The 20,446-nt window shown below is 50.5% G+C and overlaps 1 protein-coding gene across 1 annotated transcript in view; it reads right to left on the reverse strand.

Moving 5' to 3' along the window:
• RASAL1 (RAS protein activator like 1) overlaps positions 1-20,446 on the reverse strand; it is a 109,504-nt gene that overhangs the window by 16,607 nt on the left and 72,451 nt on the right. The window contains exons 14-15 of the mRNA XM_074973253.1: positions 7,938-8,075; positions 2,158-2,302 (exon numbers count right to left, since the gene is read on the reverse strand). Of these exons, the coding sequence (XP_074829354.1) occupies positions 2,158-2,302; positions 7,938-8,075 (283 nt within the window). The remainder of the gene's footprint in view (positions 1-2,157; positions 2,303-7,937; positions 8,076-20,446) is intronic.

A 20,446-nucleotide genomic window follows, 5' to 3' on the forward strand; every position in this document is an offset into this window, starting at 1 on the left:
TCACTGGTAAAAGGCCCCTCAAACCCACAGAAGATTACGCCCTGAGCCCTGGGAGCTGGGAAAGCGAGTTATGCCTTGTGCCCACAACAAGGTAAAGGTGGGGTGCCCGCAGCAAGACCAGCCCATGCCCTCCCCATGTCAGACGCTATCGTGTTGTGTCCAGGGCCCACGACACAGGGCTATTCGCAGCATGGACAGGGCTGGGAGTTGCATAGCTGGGGTGGCATGTGAGGCCGTGGTAACTCAGCTGATCTCAAGAGGAAGCAGCTGGTCTCTTGGTACCCAATGGTCCCCCGCTCCGGGGATGGGCAGAGAATCCAGCCTCCATGCTCATTTAATCCTGGGTCTGCCCCTTACATCGCTCTCCTTCTAGCCCCCGTCCTGCCCCCCATGCCATGCTCAGTCTGAGAGACAGGCTGAGCACACCAATCCTGGAAGATGCTCCCTAACCCCCCATTCCTCTGGGGACCCCAGACCCTGCACTGTGGGGGCAGGGAACATGGAGAGAGCAGGTGATTTCTAGCCATCACCTTCCTCACTGCCTGGCAACAGCTGCTGATTTGAATCCCCTTTAAATACCAAACGCAGCCGGGAACTGGTGAGAAACACCATCAAGGGCTGCACACTCCAGGATCCATTCCACTCCATCCACTCCCACTGACATCCACCCCAGGTGCTGGGCACTGCTCGGCTTGCGTAGCAGGGTCTGGGTGGAAACTCAGTTCCCCCCTTCCTCAGGGGCAAGGCGGAGGGGCTCTGAGGGGCAGGAAGCAGTGGCTGCCCCAGGGGAGGGTGACCTGGTAGGATCAGGGGCGAGGGCCCTGCATGGGGCAGCACAGAGATGGAACCCGAAGACTGAGCACCCCTTCCCGAGGGTGAGAGAGGGTCTGGGACACGGTGCCAGCGCTCTCACTCCAGGACACACCAGCAGCTCCTCCAGGTCACAAGAAGACAGCAAAGGACTGGGCTCCTGTGCAGCTGAGGGATCTGAGAGAGGGACCATCCCAATCCAGTGCCCTGCATGCGCTCCTCCCCATCCAGAGACTGGACAGCAGCTAGCAGGGCTCCCTGCCCTCCCTCCCCTGGGGCAGCCCCATGGGACAGGAGCCCTGCACACCCTGACAGTCACCACAGCTCTGCTCCTGCCTCTCTGCTCTTCCCCGGCCTACGCCAGAGCGAGCCCGGTGGACTCACCCACTTTGACGGCTACATTATGCAGCTGTCACGTCGGATCGGGTCAGCGCACTGAGCTGGGGGAGCAGATCCCTGCCATGGCTGCACTGGACACAGTGTAAGAAACACACCACACCCAGGCGGCCCAGACCACCTCCCCTTCCCTCTGGCTAGAGATGGGGGCTGTCTCTTCCCCCCCACCCCCCGGGCACCAAAGGGGCAGTGGTGCTGGAGCGGAGTGTAGGCTGGAGGCACCGCCTAGCCCTGAACCCTTCCAAGGTTTGGCCCAGAGCTGGGCAGGAGTGAGGGATGTGAGGGGCCAGACGATCAGCTGGGTGTCAGTTTGACGTATCATGCCGTGGCCTCCTGCCGAGGGCTGGGCCAGTCACACACGAGAGATGTCGCCTCTTTGCCCTGCTGGTGCAGAGACTGTGCTCCAGCCCCACCGCACCCCGCTTCCAGCAAACGCTCCGAGGCAAAGAAACGTTTCCATGGTTGTCCCGTCAGAGAGCAGAAACCGCCATGTGACTGACCTGACCGACAGCGACAGACGCACAGCTTAGCTTGCAAACCGATTGGACCGAGGATTCAGACGTCAGGGCCCAGCTCGCCCAGGGATCTTGGGCCCTACGCGGTCCATGGAAGAAGGGGTGGCTCTGGCTGGGGGGATGGGAGGGACGCCCTGTCTGCTCCCAAAGGTGCTGCAGGCAGGGCTAAGTGCACCCGATTGCCCAGCTGTGGTCGCAATGCGGCTTGGAGGAGCTGAGGCCATCACACGGTGGCGTGACTTCCCTGCTGCCTGGGCCGCGTTGGTGTGGGCCCCGCACCCCTCTCCCTTTGCCAGCTGGTGGCACCCAGAGGCACCACCCGGGCCGGAGCCCCCTTGTGCTGAGTGCCACCTGCTCTGCACCTGGCAGTGTCAATACTTGCAGCAAGCCGAGGGCAGGAGAGGGGGCGGCCCCCCCCAGCGCATCAGGGACTCACCGCTCTCACTGTCCACGTCGATGAGCTTGTCCAGGAAATCCTTGACACGGGCGATGCTGGGAAGGATGAAGGGATGCAGCGGAGCCATCCACTGCTCCTTGCCATGCCCCAATTGCAGGCCAAGGTTGCCGATGCTCTGCACTGCCTGCCAGGGAGAGGAGCCGGGGGGGGGGGGGGGTCACAGCGCAGCCATGGGGTCTGCAGGACATCTCTCCAGCCTGGCTCAAGCCCCACCAGGAGCTTTAGACCCTCTGCGGGACAGGGTCAGTAGCGTCCCAGGGAAAACCAGGCCAGTGGCTACAGGGATGGAAATGATCAGATGCCATTTGTGCTGCCTCCCCTTTGCCTGCACATTGCCCTCGCAACGGGGACCTGCCTGCCGGGCTCTAGCTCTGAGTAGTACAGACCAGCAGGAAGAACTTGCATGTGCTGTCTTAGAGGTGGAAAATTTGGAGAGATGTGCACCTCCCTCCCCCGCCTCCCTTCTGGCCCCCAGCAGAGCAAAAGGAAAGGGGAGTAAGGGAGGTTTTGGGTGGGACGCAGGGAGGGTCTGGGCAGCTTGGAGGAGGGAGAGAGAGAGGTAGGATCTGATAAGAAACAGTCAAATGAAAAACGTCCCATTCAATTACATTGTGTAATGGCAGATAGCTAAAAAGTGACAAGTTTTTAAAGTGCTTATATACCAATGCTAGAAGTCTAAATAATAAGACGGGTGAACTAGAGTGCCTCGTATTAGATGAGGATATTGATATAACAGGCATCTCAGAAACTTGGTGGAATGAGGATAATCAATGGGACACAGTAATACCAGGGTACAAAATATATCTGAAGGACAGAACAGGTCATGCTGATGGGGGAGTGGCTCTATATGTGAAAGAAAGTATATAATTAAAAGAAGTAAAAACCTTAAATCAACCAAACTGTACCATAGCATCTCCTTGGATAGTAATTCCATGCTCTAATAATAAGAATATAGCAGTATGGATAGACTACCGACCACCTGACCAGGATGGTGATAGTGACTGTGAAATGCTCAGGGAGATTAGAGAGGCTATTAAAATAAAAAACTCAGTAATAATGGGGAATTTCAACTATTCCCATATTGACTGGGTACATGTCACTCCAGGACAGGATGCAGAGAGAAAGTTTCTTGATACCTTAAACGACTGCTTCTTGGAGCAGCTAGTCCTGGAACCCACAAGAGGAGAGGCAATTCTTGATTTATCCTAAGTGGAGCACAAGGATCTGGTCTAAGAGGTGTATATAGCTGGACTGCTTGGTAATAGTGACCATAATATAATTACATTTAACATCTCTGTGGTGGGAAAAACACCACAGTAACCCACCGTGGTAGCATTTAATTTCAGAAAGGGGAACTAACTACACAAAAATGAGGAAGTTAGTTAAACAGTAATTAAAAGGTTTCAGAGTAGCAGCCGTGTTAGTCTGTATTCACAGAAAGAAAAGGAGGACTTGTGGCACCTTAGAGACTAACCAATTTATTTGAGCATAAGCTTTTGTGAGCTACAGCTCACTTCATCGGATGCAATTAAAAGGTACAGCATAAAAAGTGAAATCCCTGCAAGCTGCATGGAAACTTTTTAAAGACACCATAATAGAGGCTCAATTTAAACGTATACCCCAAATTACAAACCATAGTAAGAGAACCAAAAAAGTGCCACGGTAGCTAAACCACAAAGTAAAGGAAGCAGTGAGAGGCAAAAAGGCAGCCTTTAAAAAGTGGAAGTTAAATCCTAGTGAGGAAAATAGAAAGGAGCATAAACATTGGCAAATGAAGTGTAAAAATACAATGAGGAAGGCCAAAAAAGAATTTGAAGAACAGCTAGCCAAAGACTCAAAAAGTAATAGCAAAAATTTTTTTAAGTACATCAGAAGCAGGAAGCTGCTAAACAACCAGTGGGGCCACTGGACGACCGAGATGCTAAAGGACTCAAGGGTGATAAGGCCATTGCGGAGAAACTAAATGAATTCTTTGCATTGGTATTCACAGCTGAGGATGTGAGGGAGATTCCCAAACCTGAGCCATTCTTTTTAGGTGACAAATCTGAGGAACTGTCCCAGATTGAAGTGTCATTAGAGGAGGTTTTTGAACAAATTGATAAACTAAACAGTAATAAGTCACCAGGACCAGATGGTATCACCCAAGAGTTCTGAAGGAGCTCTCGGGGGGAGGGATAGCTCAGTGGTTTGAGCATTGGCCTGCTAAACCCAGGGTTGTGAGTTCAATCCTTGAGGGGGCCATTTGGGATCTGGGGCAAAAATTGGAGATTGGTCCTGAGCAGGGGGCTGGACTAGATGACCTCCTGAGGTCCCTTCCAACCCTGATAGTCTATGATTCTAAATGTGAAATTGTAGAACTACTAACCGTAGTCTGTAACCTATCATTTAAACCAGCTTCTGTACCAAATGACGGGAGGATAGCTAATATGATGCCAATTTTTAAAGAGGGCTCCAGAGGTGATCCCGGCAATTACAGGCTGGGAAGCCTGACTTCAGTAACAGGCAAACTGGTTGAAACTATAGTAAAGAACAAAATTGTAAGACACATGGATTAACATAATTTGTTGGGGAAGAGTCAACATGTTTTTTGTAAAGGGAAATCATGCCTCACCAATCTATTAGAGTTCTTTGAGGGGGTCAACAAGCATGTGGACAAGGGGGATACAGTGGACATAGTGCACTTAGAATTTTAGAAAGCCTTTGACAAGGTCCCTCACCAAAGGCTCTTATGCAAAGTAAACTGTCATGGGATAAGAGGGAAGGTCTTCTCATGGATCGGTAACTGGTTAAAAGATAGGAAACAAGGGGTAGGAATAAATGGTCAGTTTTCAGAATGGACAGAGGTAAATAGTGGTGTCCCCCAGGGGTCTGTACTGGGCCCAGTCCTATTTAACATATTCATAAATGATCTGGGAAAAGGGGTAAAGAATGATGTGGCAAAATTTGCAGATGATACAAAACTTCTCAAGATAGTTAAGTCCCAGGCAGACTGCGAAGAGCTACAAAAGGATCTCACAAAACGGGGTGACTAGGTAACAAAATGGCAGATGAAATTCAATGTTGATAAATGCAAAGTAATGTACATTGGAAAACATAATCCCAACTATACATATAAAATGATGGGGTCTAAATTAGCTGTTATCACTCAGGAAAGAGTCACTGTGAATAATTCTCTGAAAACATCCACTCAATGTGCAGCGGCAGTCAAAAAAGTGAACACAACGTTGGGAATCATTAAGAAAGGGATAGATAATAAGACAGAAAATATCATATGGCATCTATATAAATCCATGGTATGTCCACTTCTTGAATACTGTGTGCAGATGTGGCCTCCCCATCTCAGAAAAGATATTTTGGAATTGGAAAAGGTTCAGAAAAGGGCAACAAAAATTATTAGGAGTATGGAATGACTTCCGTATGGGGAGAGATTAATAAGACTGGGACTTTTCAGCTTGGAAAAGAGACGACCAGGGAGGGATATGATAGAGGTCTATAAAATCATGACTGGTGTGGAGACAGTAAATAAGGAAGTGTTTTTTATTCCTTCTCATAACACAAGGACCAGGGGTCACCAGATGAAATGAATAGGCAGCAGGTTTAAAACAAACAAAAGGAAGTATTTCTTCACACAACGCACAGTCAACCTGTGGAACTCTTTGCCAGAGGATGTTGTGAAGGTCAAGACTAGAACAGGGTTCAAAAAAGAACTAGATAAGTTCATGGAGGACAGGTCCGTCAATGGCTATTAGCCAGGATGGGCAGGGATAGTGTCCCTAGCCTCTGATTGCCAGAAGCTGGGGCACCTGGCATTGGCCACTGTTGGAAGACAGGATACTGGGGGAGATGGACCTTTGGTCTGATCCAGTATGGCCATTCTTACGTTCTTATGTTCTCCTACTCCCCCACTTCTTTCCTTCTCCTCTCTCCTTTCCCTCCCATCACCCTCCCCTCTCATCCCTCCCTACATCTCCCCCACGCCCCGCTGCCACCTTCCTTCATTCTCTGGAACATTCACTTCCTCTCCTTGGGGTAACTGATCATGGGAACAATTTATCGAGGGTTGGGCGGATTCTCCATCACTTGCAATTTTTAGATCAGGGTTGGATGTTGTTTAAAAAGATCTGTCTGGGGTTATGGCGTGGAAGTAATATGGCCTGGGCGAGACAGCAGTCACAAAGGGCCTGTCTGGCCTTGGATAGCATCCCCTGCCCCACCTCTCACCCTGCCCCAATCCAGCATGAGGGGGTGCCAGCCCCCACTCTGGCACTGGCACAGCTGAGCTGCCAATCACAGGCAAGCCCAGAGCGGATTTGACTGTGTGTAAGAGGGAGCTGGCCTGGGGGGGGGGGGGGTCCTTACTGGGATGCCTCATGGAGGGCAGGCTGATTGAGGTTCATATGAGCTCACTCAGGCCATGTTGGCAGCTCAGCAACAGGGTCAACCCAACTGGGCCTTAAAACACCGGGGCAAACACTGGGGTTTCTCCAGCCCACAGGGTGGGGCAGCTCCAGATTGCAGTGGGGTATGGGCCTCCCAAACACAGCACTTCTTTCTTCCACCTCGATGCAGTGATTAAAACAATGGGTCAGCGCCTTGGCAGGCCCAGCCCAGCACCATCCCAGTGAGTTCAATGTGGCTACACTAGGTTACACCGGCTGAGGGTCTGCCCCAAAAGATGTAAAACACTTTCCACCAAGAAATCACCACCACATCTAATCACTGCACCTTCCCCACAGATGCGCTGGTCAGTGAGTGCGACCAGCTGTCAGGCTGCCGGGATGGTCCAGGCCCCAGTACAGACCCAGCAAGCCAGGGATCCCAGCCAGCCACGGGCGCCCTGCAGAACAAGCATCTGCAGAATGCTAAGAAATACCCCAGCTGTGGCTAACTCTCTCTGCCCCTGCACCCAGGCAGGGCTCATTTTGCCCCCCATTTGGATAACTTCTCTGGTGGCCTAATGCAATGGCCACCATAGCCGTTCCTTTGTTTTGAACGGGTGCTGGACCAGGCCTTTATCTGCAGCTGGATGGTTGATTATATACGGCGCTGTCAGGTTTGACGGCTCTCTATGACACAAAGAGTTCCTCTTTTAAGAGAGTCATGGAATTTAGGGCCAGAAGGGACCATCAGATTGAGTCTACCCTCTTGTAGATCACAGCCTTTACATTTCACCCAGTTACCCCTGTCTTGAGCCCAGTAAGTTGGGTTTGGCTAAAGCAACTTCCAGAGAGGCAGTGAGGCTGCATTCGAAGACAGCCAGAGATGGAGGATCCGCCACTTCCCTTGGCAGTTTGTTCCAATGGTTAATTGCCCTCACTGTTAAACATTGGTGCCTAATTTCTAATGTGAAGTTGTCTGGCTTCAGCTTCCACCCATTGGTTCTTGCTCTCCTTTCTCCGCTAGCTTAAATAACCCTTTAGAATCCATGAAGGATCCAGGAATCTTCTCTCCGCGAGGGTACTTAGAGGCTGGAATCAAGTCACAACTTGACACCAGGGACATCTTGGCCAGATCTTCCAAATTGGCATAGCTCCACTGAAACCATTGCTGATTCACACCAGCTGAGAACCCTGCCCACAAGAATTGGGCTTATTTTGCCCTCTGTGGATTTCTCCACTAAGAGAGGGTGCTATCCGAGGCAGTCTGACATGTTACAGCAATGCCTCAAAGGGATCAGACAAGCAGTCAAACAGCATGAAAACTCAGCACCAAGCAGGAGGTTCCCCCCTCCTCTCCCACCCTTTCACCCTGCTGGGTACCTTGGCCAACAGCAAAAGTGTGCGGCTGGTCCGGGTGTCGGCGTGCTGGTCGCGGAGGTTGAACAGCTTTGGTGTCAAGATGGCAGGAGCGAAGAAGCGGAGGAATAGGAACCCACTGATGGCAATGTACTTCACATCCTAAGAAAGGATCAGAATTTCAACCGCCAGCATCAGCAGCCACCCTCCAAAACATCATTCCATGAGCAAAGAGTAACTGCTGACTTGCAGTCTAAGTTGGACTTTGGTTTAGATTTAGGTAAACAACAAAGAACACAAGTCAAGTATACTTGAAAGAGAGAGAGAGAGAGGACATCATGTGCATCTCCTCAGAAATATGTGGGAACAACATGGAGAACAAAATCTACCCAGTGTGTGTAATATGGCTCCATTACTATAGCATCTGAGTGCCTTCACCAGCGGTAGTTGGTCATTTGGGATTGTGGGTCTGGGGCCTTTGTTCTCTGAGCCTTTGTTCTCTGAGCCTTTGTTCCCTGGATCATCCTTGATCAGCCTCAATCAGCTTTGTGATCCCACTCCCCTGTGTGATTAATGAGGGGGTAGGGCTGACCTAGGAGAGCAGGCTTAAAAGCCAGGGGCTAAGCGACCCAGGGGAGCTAGAGAACAGGGGAGTTGGAAAGGGAGACGTAATATAATGGTTCGGAAGTGCCGCCTCGCCAGTGCCAGTGCCACTCCTATCTCCTCCACCTGCACCTGTACCCAGACAGAGAACCTAGCCAGGGATGCCTCTACCCAGATCCTGGTCCGGATCTGCAGAGACTGTGGCTTGCATTTCCCACTCTGAGAGCCAGGCTGGAGGGACCGTCCAGTGTGAAAGGTGCCGACTGATGGAATCTCTCAGTAAGCAGGTGGGAGAGCTACAGGAGGAGCTGGCTCGGCTGAGGAGCATCTGTGCCCATGAGGAGTTCATTGTGAGTATTCATGTGGAGACACCCAAGGCTGAGGAAGCTATTCAGCTACAGATGACTGCTGTCACACCACTTGGGGAGGAGGATATGGCTCTGTCACAGGGAGGACACTGGCTCTGGTTACTTCTGACAGAAGGCAGCGCTCCACCCCTACTCCCAACCCACTCAACATAATGATGAACTGTTATGCTGCCCTGCTAACAAGCCATGAGGAACCACCCCCAAAGGTGGAGAAGGAGAAGCCATGTACCCCCAAGGCTGGGAGGATTGCAGCCACCACTCCCAGGAGGAAACGTAGGGTAGTGGTGATTGATGACTCTCTTCTGAGGAGGACGGAGGCACCCATCTGTCGCCCTGACATGGCATCCCAGGAGGCATACTGCCTGCCAGGGGCCCGTGTCTGAGACATTATGGAGGGATTGTCAAGGATCATCCGGCCCTCTGACTACTACTTTATACTTCTCATCCGTGGGGGGAGGGGATAGCTCAGTGGTTTGAGCATTGGCCCGCTAAACCCAGGGTTGTGAGTTCAATCCTTGAGGGGGCCATTTAGGGATCTGGGGCAATAAAAAATTAAAAAATTGGCGATTGGTCCCACTTTGAGCAGGGGGTTGGACTAGATGACCTCCTGAGGTCCCTTCCAACCCTGATATTCTATGATTCTATGTGAGCACTAATGTTACTGTGAGGTACAACCCTGAGCAGATCATCAATGACTACAGGGTTCTGGGAGGGAGGGTGAAGGAGTTGGGGGTGCAGGTGGTGTTCTCTTTGATCCTTCCAGTCAAGGGTAGGGGGCCCAGGCACAGACAGATACATCCTGGAGGTGAATGCCTGGCTGTGAGGATGGTGTTGCCAGGGGGGCTTTGGCTTCCTTGACCACAGGATGCTGTTCCAGGAAGAAGGACTGATAAGCAGAGATAGGGTCCACCTATCGAGGAAGGGGAAGAGCGTATTTGGATACAGACTGGCTAACCTAGTGAGAAGGGTTTTAATCTAGGTTCAATGACGGCAGGTGACAGAAGCCCACAGGTAAGTCCAAAACATGGAGACCTAGGAGACGGGTCGGAGTCTGTGGGGAGCATGGGCCATTATAGCAGGGATAAGGGAAAGACCAGAAAGAACACAGGGAGGAAATCAAATCAGTATCTTATGTCTGTATACTAATGCGAGAAGTATGGGGAATAAGCAGGAAGAACTTGAAATACTAGTTAATAAATACAGCTATGACATCCAGAGACTGGACTGGAATATTGGTACAGAAGGTTACAGCTTGCTCAGGAAGAACAGGCAGGGGAAAAAGGCAGGAGGTTTTGTCTTCTATGTCAAAAACGTATACACTTGGACCGACTTTAAGATAAAATAGGAGACAGACTTGTTGAAAATCTCTGGGTCAGGATAAAAGGGGTAAAAACCAAGGGTGAGGTCACGGTCGGGGTCTACTACAGACCCCCTAGCCAGGAAGAAGAGGTGGAGGAGGTTTTTTTTAAACAACTAACAAAATCATCCAAAGCCCAGGACTTGGTGGTGATGGAGGACTTCAACTCCCCATACATCTGTTGGGAAAACAACCCAGCAGGGCACAGATTATCCAACAAGTTCTTGGAATGTATTGGAGACAATTTTTTATTTCAGAAGGTGGAGAAAGCTACTAGAGGAGAGGCTGTTCTAGATTTGATTTTGACAAACAGGGAGGAACTGGTTGAGAATTTGAAAGTGGAAGGCAGCTTGGGTGAAAGTGATCACGAAATGGTGGAGCTCGTGATTCTGAGGCCTTGTCTACACTGGCAGGTTTCTGCGCCGTAAAGCAGCGTTCTGCGCTGTAACTCCCCAGGGGTCACGCGGCCAAGCAGCTGAGCGCGCAGACACTGCACAGCTGCAGGGCTGTAAAAACACCACCCCGACGAGAGACGTGCAGCCTTCTGCGCCGGGGGTACAGACACCCTGGTCGATCGCAGCCCTGAGATTGGCCTCCGGGAGGTGTCCCACAATGCCTGTTCTTGCCTCTCTGGTCATCGGTTTGAACTCCACTGCTCTGTCCTCAGGTGACGAACCGTGAGCCCCACCCCGTAAATTCCTTGGGAATTTGGAAAGTCCCCGTCCTGTTGGCTCGGTGGTGCGTGCAGTGGTCTCAGCGCATCTTTCCAGGTGGCCAAGCCTGCTCCATGCACCAGGCGATCCCCCACTTGGCGCAGTGCCGAGCTGCTGGACCTCATCAGCACTTGGGGAGAGGAGGCTGTCCAGCCCCAGCTGCGCTCCAACAGTCAGAATTATGATACCTATGGACAGATTTCACGATGCATGACAGAAAGGGGCCGTGAGCGGGACACAGTGCAATGCAGGGTCAAAGCGAAGGAGCTGTGGAGCGCCTACCACAAGCGCAGGAGGCAAACCACCGCTCCGGTGCTGCACCCACGAGCTGCCGGTTCTACAAAGAGCTGGACGCGATCCTTGGTGGCGACCCCACCTCCACTGCGAAGGCCACTGTGGATACTTTGGTGGCTCGTGGGCCAGTCGAGAGTGGACAGAGCCAGAAGGAGGAAATCTTGGATGAGGATGTGCAGGGGGAGAAGGACCCAGAGCCAGAAGACAACTCGGAGGTCAGAGATGCATGCAGCCAGGAGCTCTTCCCTACCCTGGAGGAGGCTAGCCAGTCAGAGCTGTTGGATCTTGGCAAAGTGGAAACAGGCGAGGAGGCCCATGGTAAGTGGATTTGATTTTGGGAATCACTAAAGCGAGTTTTGGGGAGCAGGAGGGCTGCAGAAAGCAGGCTTGTGTCTGTATGATGTGGGTACCACCACATGCCTAGTCTGAGCGGTGGAACAGGGTGTTGATTGACTCCCTCGCTTCACGGGAATCTGCCTCAGATCTCCAGGAAACTCTCACGGAGATACTGGGCAATCTGCTGCCGCAGGTTCTTTGGCAGAGCCGCTTTGTTTCTTGCCCCATTAAGGGTAACTTTCCCCCGCCACTCTGCCGTCACGGGGGGTGGGGGGAGGACCATTGCTGCACACAGGTCAGCCGCATAAGGGCCAGGGCGGAAGCTGCAGTCTTTGAGAAGACCCTCCCTTGATTCCCTGCTCGCCCTCAGCAACGAGATATCTTCCATAATGAACACAGCCTGTGGAAAATGTGGGGACCATAACGATTAAAAGGCCCCCCTACAGTGCCAGCTCTCCCCAAGAGCCTCGTGCCCAGTGTACAGTATAGTCCTGGAACACTGATTTCTCCTGCTCCTGTGGTTACTCACCATTTTGGGGGTCTTGTGGCTCATGTGGCTTGCCTGGAGTCAGCCACTTAGTGACAGGTATGTGAATAGTGCTTGTGTTTTAAATCACTGAATCAGTGGTCTGTGTGTTGCAAACAATGCTGCTTCTGTAAAATGTTGCACTTTGGCTTAACAGATATGACCTTGGGAGCCCAGCCTCCCTCTTTGTTATCACCGGCTGAAAAGCTGCACAGAATTAGAAAGCAGCCACGAACAACTAAAGATGACTTTCTGCGTAATGTCATGATGCACTCTGCGGCCGAAAAACAAGAATTGAAGTAGTGGCGGGACAGCGAGAAGAGGGACCGAAAGGAGAACACGGCGCACCAGAACGAAGCCATGGAGCAGTTATTGAATGTTATGGCGTGCCAAGCAGACACACTCCAGGTGCTGCTAGCACTGCAAACCCATCAGCTGCGCGCCTGCCTTCCCCTGCAGCCGCTGTCGCAAAACTCTTTCCCATGCACCCCCCAGACACCACCACCACACTCTTATCAACCTCCTGGCTCCAGTCTGTACCCGCTGCATTCCACTCCTGCCCCATCACAGTCCAGCCCTGCGGACTCCCACTACCCACTGCACTCAACACCCGTCCCTCTGCAGTTTAGCCCTGCTGAAGTACAGTACTTGCGGCACTGTACTCCAAAGGAGAAGGTTGGATATGATCTCTGGGCATACACACATCTTTAAAAATCCTGGAACCCCACCTCCTCCTGGGACCCTCCCTTCCCCCATCCCCCACCCTGCTGATGTGTTTTTTTTGTTTGTCTCTCTCCTCCGGTTGTTGTTTTTTAATAAAATATTAGTGTTGGTTTGAAAGCAATCTTTATTCCATTAATTGAAAGCAAACAGAGCCCTGCAAAGTAACAGGCAATTTTCTTAAACCTTCACAGTGCATCATCTGCACCAATCACAATCACCTCCTAGCATTACAAGCACTGCACTCCCAAGCACAGCAACAAATATTAGTGGATTTCAGCTTCAAATTGCTGCCTCAAGGCACCCCTGATCCTTATGGCCCCGCACTGCACCCCTCTAATAGCCCTGGTCTCTGGCTGTTCAAATTCAGCCTCCCTTCACTGAGCCTCAGCAGTCCAACCCTAAGTGAAGCCATCACCCTTCCCTCCACAAATATTATGGAGCGTACAGAATGTGGCTATAAGCATAGGGATATTGTCATCGGCCAGGTCCAGCTTCCCATACGGGCATCACCAGCAGGCCTTTAAACGGCACACTCAACAGTCATTCTGCACTTGCTCAGCCTGTTGTTGAACCGCTCCTTGCTGCTGTCAAGGTGCCCTGTGTATGGCTTCATAAACCACGGGATTAAGAGGTAGGCAGGGTCTCCTAGGATCACAGTGGACATTTCGACTTCCCCTAGAGTGATCTTCTGGTCCAGGAAGAAAGTCATAGAATCATAGAATCATAGAATCATAGAATATCAGGGTTGGAAGGGACCCCAGAAGGTCATCTAGTCCAACCCCCTGCTCGAAGCAGGACCAATTCCCAGTTAAATCATCCCAGCCAGGGCTTTGTCAAGCCTGACCTTAAAAACCTCTAAGGAAGGAGATTCTACCACCTCCCTAGGTAACGCATTCCAGTGTTTCACCACCCTCTTAGTGAAAAAGTTTTTCCTAATATCCAATCTAAACCTCCCCCATTGCAACTTGAGACCATTACTCCTCGTTCTGTCATCTGCTACCATTGAGAACAGTCTAGAGCCATCCTCTTTGGAACCCCCTTTCAGGTAGTTGAAAGCAGCTATCAAATCCCCCCTCATTCTTCTCTTCTGCAGACTAAACAATCCCAGCTCCCTCCGCCTCTCTTCATAAGTCATGTGCTCTAGACCCCTAATCATTTTTGTTGCCCTTCGCTGGACTCTCTCCAATTTATCCACATCCTTCTTGTAGTGTGGGGCCCAAAACTGGACACAGTACTCCAGATGAGGCCTCACCAGTGTCGAATAGAGGGGAACGATCACATCCCTCGATCTGCTCGCTATGCCCCTACTTATACATCCCAAAATGCCATTGGCCTTCTTGGCAACAAGGGCACACTGTTGACTCATATCCAGCTTCTCGTCCACTGTAACCCCTAGGTCCTTTTCCGCAGAACTGCTGCCTAGCCATTCGGTCCCTAGTCTGTAGCGGTGCATTGGATTCTTCCATCCTAAGTGCAGGACCCTGCACTTATCCTTATTGAACCTCATCAGATTTCTTTTGGCCCAATCCTCCAATTTGTCTAGGTCCTTCTGTATCCTAAGTCCCAGCTTGCAGCTTCCTGAGCAAGCCAGTGTTCCGAAAGATGCATGGACCAGCCTGCGTTAATGTCCATGAAACACCCATAGTGATCCACAAGCGCCTGGAGAACCATACAGAAATTCCCCTTCTGATTAATGTACTCAGTGGCTACATGGTCTGGTGCCAGAATTGGAATATGCATGCCATCTATCGCCCCTCCGCAGTTAGGGAAGCCATCCACAATGCAAAACCATTCACAATGTCACACACGTTGCCCAGAATCACAATTTTTCGGAGCAGGATGCAATTAATGGCCCTGCACACTTCTGTCAACACAAGTCCAATGGTCGACTTTCCCACTCCGAACTGGTTAGTGACCGATCAGTAGCAGTCTGAAGTAGCCACCTTCAACAGTGAAATTGCCACGCGCTTCTCCAATGGCCGGGCAGCTCTCATTCTCGTGTCCTTGTGCCTCAGGGCTGGGATGAGCTCATCACACAGTTCCATGAATGTGGCTTTCCTCATCCGAACACTCTCCAGCCACTGCTCATCATCCCAGATGTGCATGACGATGTGATCCCACCACTCAGTGCTTGTTTCCCGAGCCCAAAAGTGGCGTTCCACAGTGGTCAGCACCTCCATGAATGCCACAAGCAATCTCGTGTCGTAGCTACTGCACGTGGTGACATCAATGTCGAACTCCTCTTGCCTTTGTAGTTTAAGGAATAACTCCACTGCCACTTGTGACATGTTAGTCAGAGCGAGCAGCATATTGGTCAACAGTGCGGGATCCATTCCTGCAGACTGCAGAGGCAGAGCGCGCAGTACACAAACCGTTGAAAGATGGCACTGAATGCAGATGGAAGCACAGGGATTGCTGGGATGCGAAGCCATGCATCACGGGGCATTGGGACAGGACCCAGGATGCCCCGCAACCCCCTCTGCCTTCCCACAACTCTTAGCGGCAGAAGAGGAAGAGATGCTCTGTGGGATAGCTGCCCAGAGTGCACCACTCCGAATACCGCTGCAAGTGATACAAGTGTGAACATGCTATTGCACAGGCAGCTGACAGCGTGAACACACAACAGCGGTGTCCCTTCAGCGCTCTCTGAGCGGTGCTGGAACTGCCGGTGCTGTAACTCTGCCAGTGTAGACATACCCTAAGGAATGATAGGAGGGAAAACAGCATGAGAAAGATAATGGATTTCAAGAAGGCAGACATTAGCAAACTCAGGGAGTTGGTAGGTAAGATCCCATGGGAAGCAAATCTAAGGGCAAAAACATTTCAGGAGAGTTGTCAGTTTTTCAAAGAGGCATTATTAAGGGCACAAGAGCAAACTATCCCACTACGTAGGAAAGATAGGAAGTATGGCAAGAGAGCACCCTGGCTTAACCAGGAGATCGTCAATGATCTGAAACTCAAAAAAGAGCCCTACAAAAAGTGGAAACTAGGTCAAATTACAAAGGATAAATATAAACAAATAATACAAGTATGTGGGGACAAAATTAGAAAGGTCAACGCACAAAATGAGATTAAACTAGTTAGAGACATAAAAGGTAACAAGAAAAATTTCTACAAATACCTTAGAAGCAAGAGGAAGACCAAGGACAGGATAGACCCATTACTCAATGAGGGTGGGGGAGGGGAACTATAACAGAAAATATAGAAATGGCAAAGTGCTAAATGACTTTTTTGTTTCAGTTTTCTCCAAAAAGTTTAGTAGCCATTGGACATCTGATGTCGTGAATGCTGGTGAAAATGAGGTACGATCAGAGGCTAAAATAGGGAAAGAATAAATTAAAAATTACTTAGAGAAGTTAGATGTCTTCAAGACACCAGGGCCTGATGAAATGCATCCTAGAATACTCAAGGAGCTGACTGAGGAGATATCTGAGCCATTAACATTTATCTTTGAAAAGTCATGGAAGATGGGAGAGATTCTAGAAGACTAGAAAAGGGCAACTATAGTGCCAATCTATAAAAAGGGGAATAAGAACAACCCGGGGAATTACAAACCAGTCAGCTTAACTTCCATATCAGAAAGATAATGGAGCAAATAATTAAGCAATCAATTTGCAATCATCTAGAAGATAATAAGGTGATAAGTAACAGACAGCATGGATTTATTAAGAACAAAAAGGGTAATAAGCCTTGTGGATAGGTGGAAAGCAGTAGATGTGGTATATCTTGACTTCAGTGTTTGCCAAACGCTGGGAATGGGCGACAGGGGATGGATCACTTGATGATGACCTGTTCTGTTCATTCCCTCTGAGGCACCTGCCATTGGCCACTGTCAGAAGACAGGATACTGAGCTAGATGGACCTTTGGTCTGACCCAGTCTGGCTGTTTTTATGCTTTGATATTGTCTCTCAATACCTTTTCATAAACAAACTAGGGAAATACAACCTAGATAAGGTGGGTGCATAACTGGCTGGAAAAAACAGTTATCAATGGTTCACAGTCAAGCTGGAAGGGCATAGCAAGTGGGGTCCCTCAGGGATCAGTTCTGTGTCCGTTTCTGTTCAATATCTTCGTCAAGATATGCGTTGTGCAGAAGGTCAGACTAGATGATCATAATGGTCCCTTCTGAACTAAATATCTATGAATCTATGAATCAAAGATGTAAATAATGGCATAGAGAGTACACTGCTAAAGTTTGCGGATGATACCAAGCTGGGAGGGTTGCAAGTGCTTTGGAGGACAGGATTAAAATTCAAAATGATCTGGACAAACTGGAGAAATGGTCTGAAGTAAACAGAATGAAATTCAATAAAGACAAATGCAAAGTGCTCCCCTTAGAAGGATAGGTGCTGCAACTACAAGTGCTGGGGGGGCTGCTGCACCCCCTGGCGTGAAGTGGTTTCCATCATATCCAGGGTTCGCAGTTTGGTTCAATGGCTCTCGCCCCCCTCCCACTGTAAACATTGTTCCAGCCCCCCTGCTTCGAACGGAACGATCAGTTGCACACATACAAAATGGGAAATGACTGCCTAGGAAGGACTACTGAGGAAAGGGATCTGTGGGTTATAGTTAGGGCCCTACCAAATTCATGGCCATGAAAAACGCATCATGGACTGTGAAATCTGGTCTTTGGTTTTTATATACTTTTACCCTATACTATACAGACCAGGGTTTCTCAAACTGACGGTTCCAATCCAAAAGAGGGTCATCGCAAGGAGGGGCAGAGGTTCCAAGGTTATTGTTGGGGGTATCGCAGTATCGCCACTCTTCCTTCTGCGCTGACTTCAGAGCTGGGTGGCTGGAGAGCAGTGGCTGCTGACCAGGTGCCCAGCTCTGTAGGCAGCGCAGAGCAGAAGTAAGGGTGGCAATTCCATACCATGCCACCCTTACTTCTGCCCTGCTGCCTTCGGAGTTGGGCCAGGACCCCTACAGTTAAAACACCTAAAATTTAAATGTCCGAAATCATGAAATTTACAATTTTTAAAAATTGAAATTGACCAAAATGGACTGTGAATTTGATAGCGCCCTAGTTATAGTGGATCACAAGCTAAATATGAGTCAGCAGTGTAACAGTGTTGCAAAAAAAGCAAACATCATTCTGGGCTGTATTAGCAGGAGTGTTGTAAGCAAGACACAAGAAGTAATTCTTCCGCTCTACTCCGCACTGATTAGGCCTCAGCTGGAGTGTTGTGTCCAGTTCTGGGTGCCACATTTCAGGAAAGATGTGGACAAATTGGAAAAAGCCCAGAAAAGAGCAACAAAAATGATTAAAGGTCTAGAAAACATGACCTCTGAGGGAAAATTGAAAAAACTGGGTTTTTGTTTAGTCTGGAGAAGAGAAGACTGAGAGGGGACATAACAGTTTTCATGGACATAAAAGGTTGTTACAAGGAAGAAGGTGAAAAATTGTTCTCGTTAACCTCTAAGCATAGGACAAGAAGCAATGGGCTTAATTTGGGGCAAGGATGGTTTAGGTTGGACATTAGGAAAAACTTCCTAACTGTCAGAGTGGTTACGCAGTGGAATAAAAGGGAGGTTGTTGAATCTCCGTCATTAGAGATTTTAAAGAGCAGGTTAGACAACTCCTATCAGGAATGGTCTAAATAACACTTAGTCCTGAAGGGGACTGGACTAGATGACCTATCACGGTCCCCTCCAGTCAGTCTATGATTCTATAATGCATGTATCATCATAAGACCCCTGGGAGGCAAGAGGTTATCCCCATTGGGCAGATGGGAATTGAAGCCCAGAGAGAATAAGTGCCTTGCCCAAGGTCACACTGGAAGTCTGTGGCAGAGCAGGGATCTGAACCCAGGTCAAACTCCCATACTACTGCCCTAACCACTGGGCATTCCTGCTTTTCTTTGCACACAAGGCAGCGTTTGGATACATTTTTAGGGACAGTACACCAGACATCAGTCACATGCACCACAATCATACAGACACCCCCAGGTAAAAGGGGAAAAAGCCCTGAAAAATAAACTCTCCTTGAGACATTCTCCCAGTCAGATCTGTTATCTTGGCATCTCTTCTAGGGTTTTATTAGCTGGGCCTTTTGCACAGAAACAGAACCTTTGCCATTCAAGATGTCACTTGCTCCCCCTATTTATTTCCCTGGATGAGGTCATGACCCTCCCTTGTGACATCACAGTTGGTGCCTGTGATGTCACAAGCAGAGGATTGTGACTTCTGGTGTGTGTGTCGAGGGGGAATGCATGGCTGAGATACAGCGCTGTTGCCCATGGAAAGCCTTGGAAGAGGATTGCCCATGGTATGCCCAGCTGCCCCTGCCACAAAGGCATCATCCTGGCCCGGTTCCTTTGTCCCCGATAGCCTCCTTGCCCACCCTCTTTGCAGCCCCACACTGGATTCGGGGCCAGCTAACTGTAGCATTGAAGGCTCAGCAGCTCACTGACTCCTCAGGCGGAATCCGTGGGGCTCTCTCAAAGGCAGAGGTAATTGCATGGCTTCATGCAGGGAACAAGGCCCTCCCACAAGCTTCTATAGGCTTTCTAGTGCATCCGGCCCACAAACCACAGCTGCTGCATGGAAGCTCATCTCCATTCAGGGGAGCATGGGTGGGTTCTCCAAATTCCTGCTGGTCCCTGGGGATCCTACCTCCCACCTCCCCCCAGATCCAACTCCAGCCACAGCAACCATCCCTCAGCTCCAAGTGGATTGAAAAGAGCCTGCTGAGCAGTCTGGCTGGAGCATGGGGACAGGACAGCAATAGGTCAACTGCACCTCCTGTCTGTGATCCCATCGGATGGCCCCGGGGAAGGAGGGCTGGGCCCGGCTGCTAGCACAGTCTGTGAGGCGCTCATTGGGGAAGGCACCGGAACGAAATGAACAGGAGTCACGAAAGGTTATGGCAAACAGGGCTCCTGGGGCTCCTTCCCAGCCCTGCTGCTGAGTTGCTCTTTGAGCTTGGGCAAATCACTTCACCTACTTGACAGGGAAGATTGCGAGGCTAACGTCACTATCGAAGTGCTTTGAGATTCTAGTGCAACAACCACACAGCTGGGTCCTTAATGGGGGCTGAAGCCTGGCCCTGTAGCCCCAAAACTCAAAAGCGCTTGAGCGACAGCCTCTCTAGCCCGTCGAGTTTAGCAAGAGCAGGCTGGTATCCTCTTACGGGCTCCGGCTATTAGAAGGGGACAAAGATACAGGTGCCGACGCTGTCGGTGCTCCGGGGCTGCAGCACCCAGGGGGAAAAGATTGCGGTGCTGAGCACCCACCAGCAGCCCCCCATCAGCTCCCCCGTCCCTTCCCTGGCGCCTCCTGCCCGCTGGGGGGCTCCGCCGATCAGTGCCTCCCCCTCCCTCCCCATGCCTCCCACCCACCGCGATCTGCTGTTTCACAGCGTGCAGGAGGCTCTGGGGGGAGGGGAGGAGCGAGGATGCAGCACGCTAGGGGGAGCGGGAGGGGGAGGACTGGAGCGGGAAAAGGCAGGGCAGGGGTGGGGACTTGGGGGAAGGGGTGGAGCCTGGGGCAGAGCCAGGGGTTGAGCACCACCTGGCACATTGGAAAGCCGGCGCCTGTGGGGACGACGACGCATGTGGCCAGTATGTTGTGAGGGTGAAGGGTGCTAGAAGGCAAAGAGTCCATTCCC

This window comes from Natator depressus, chromosome 15, assembly GCF_965152275.1.
Source record: "Natator depressus isolate rNatDep1 chromosome 15, rNatDep2.hap1, whole genome shotgun sequence".
In the NCBI taxonomy this organism is placed as follows: domain Eukaryota; kingdom Metazoa; phylum Chordata; order Testudines; family Cheloniidae; genus Natator; species Natator depressus.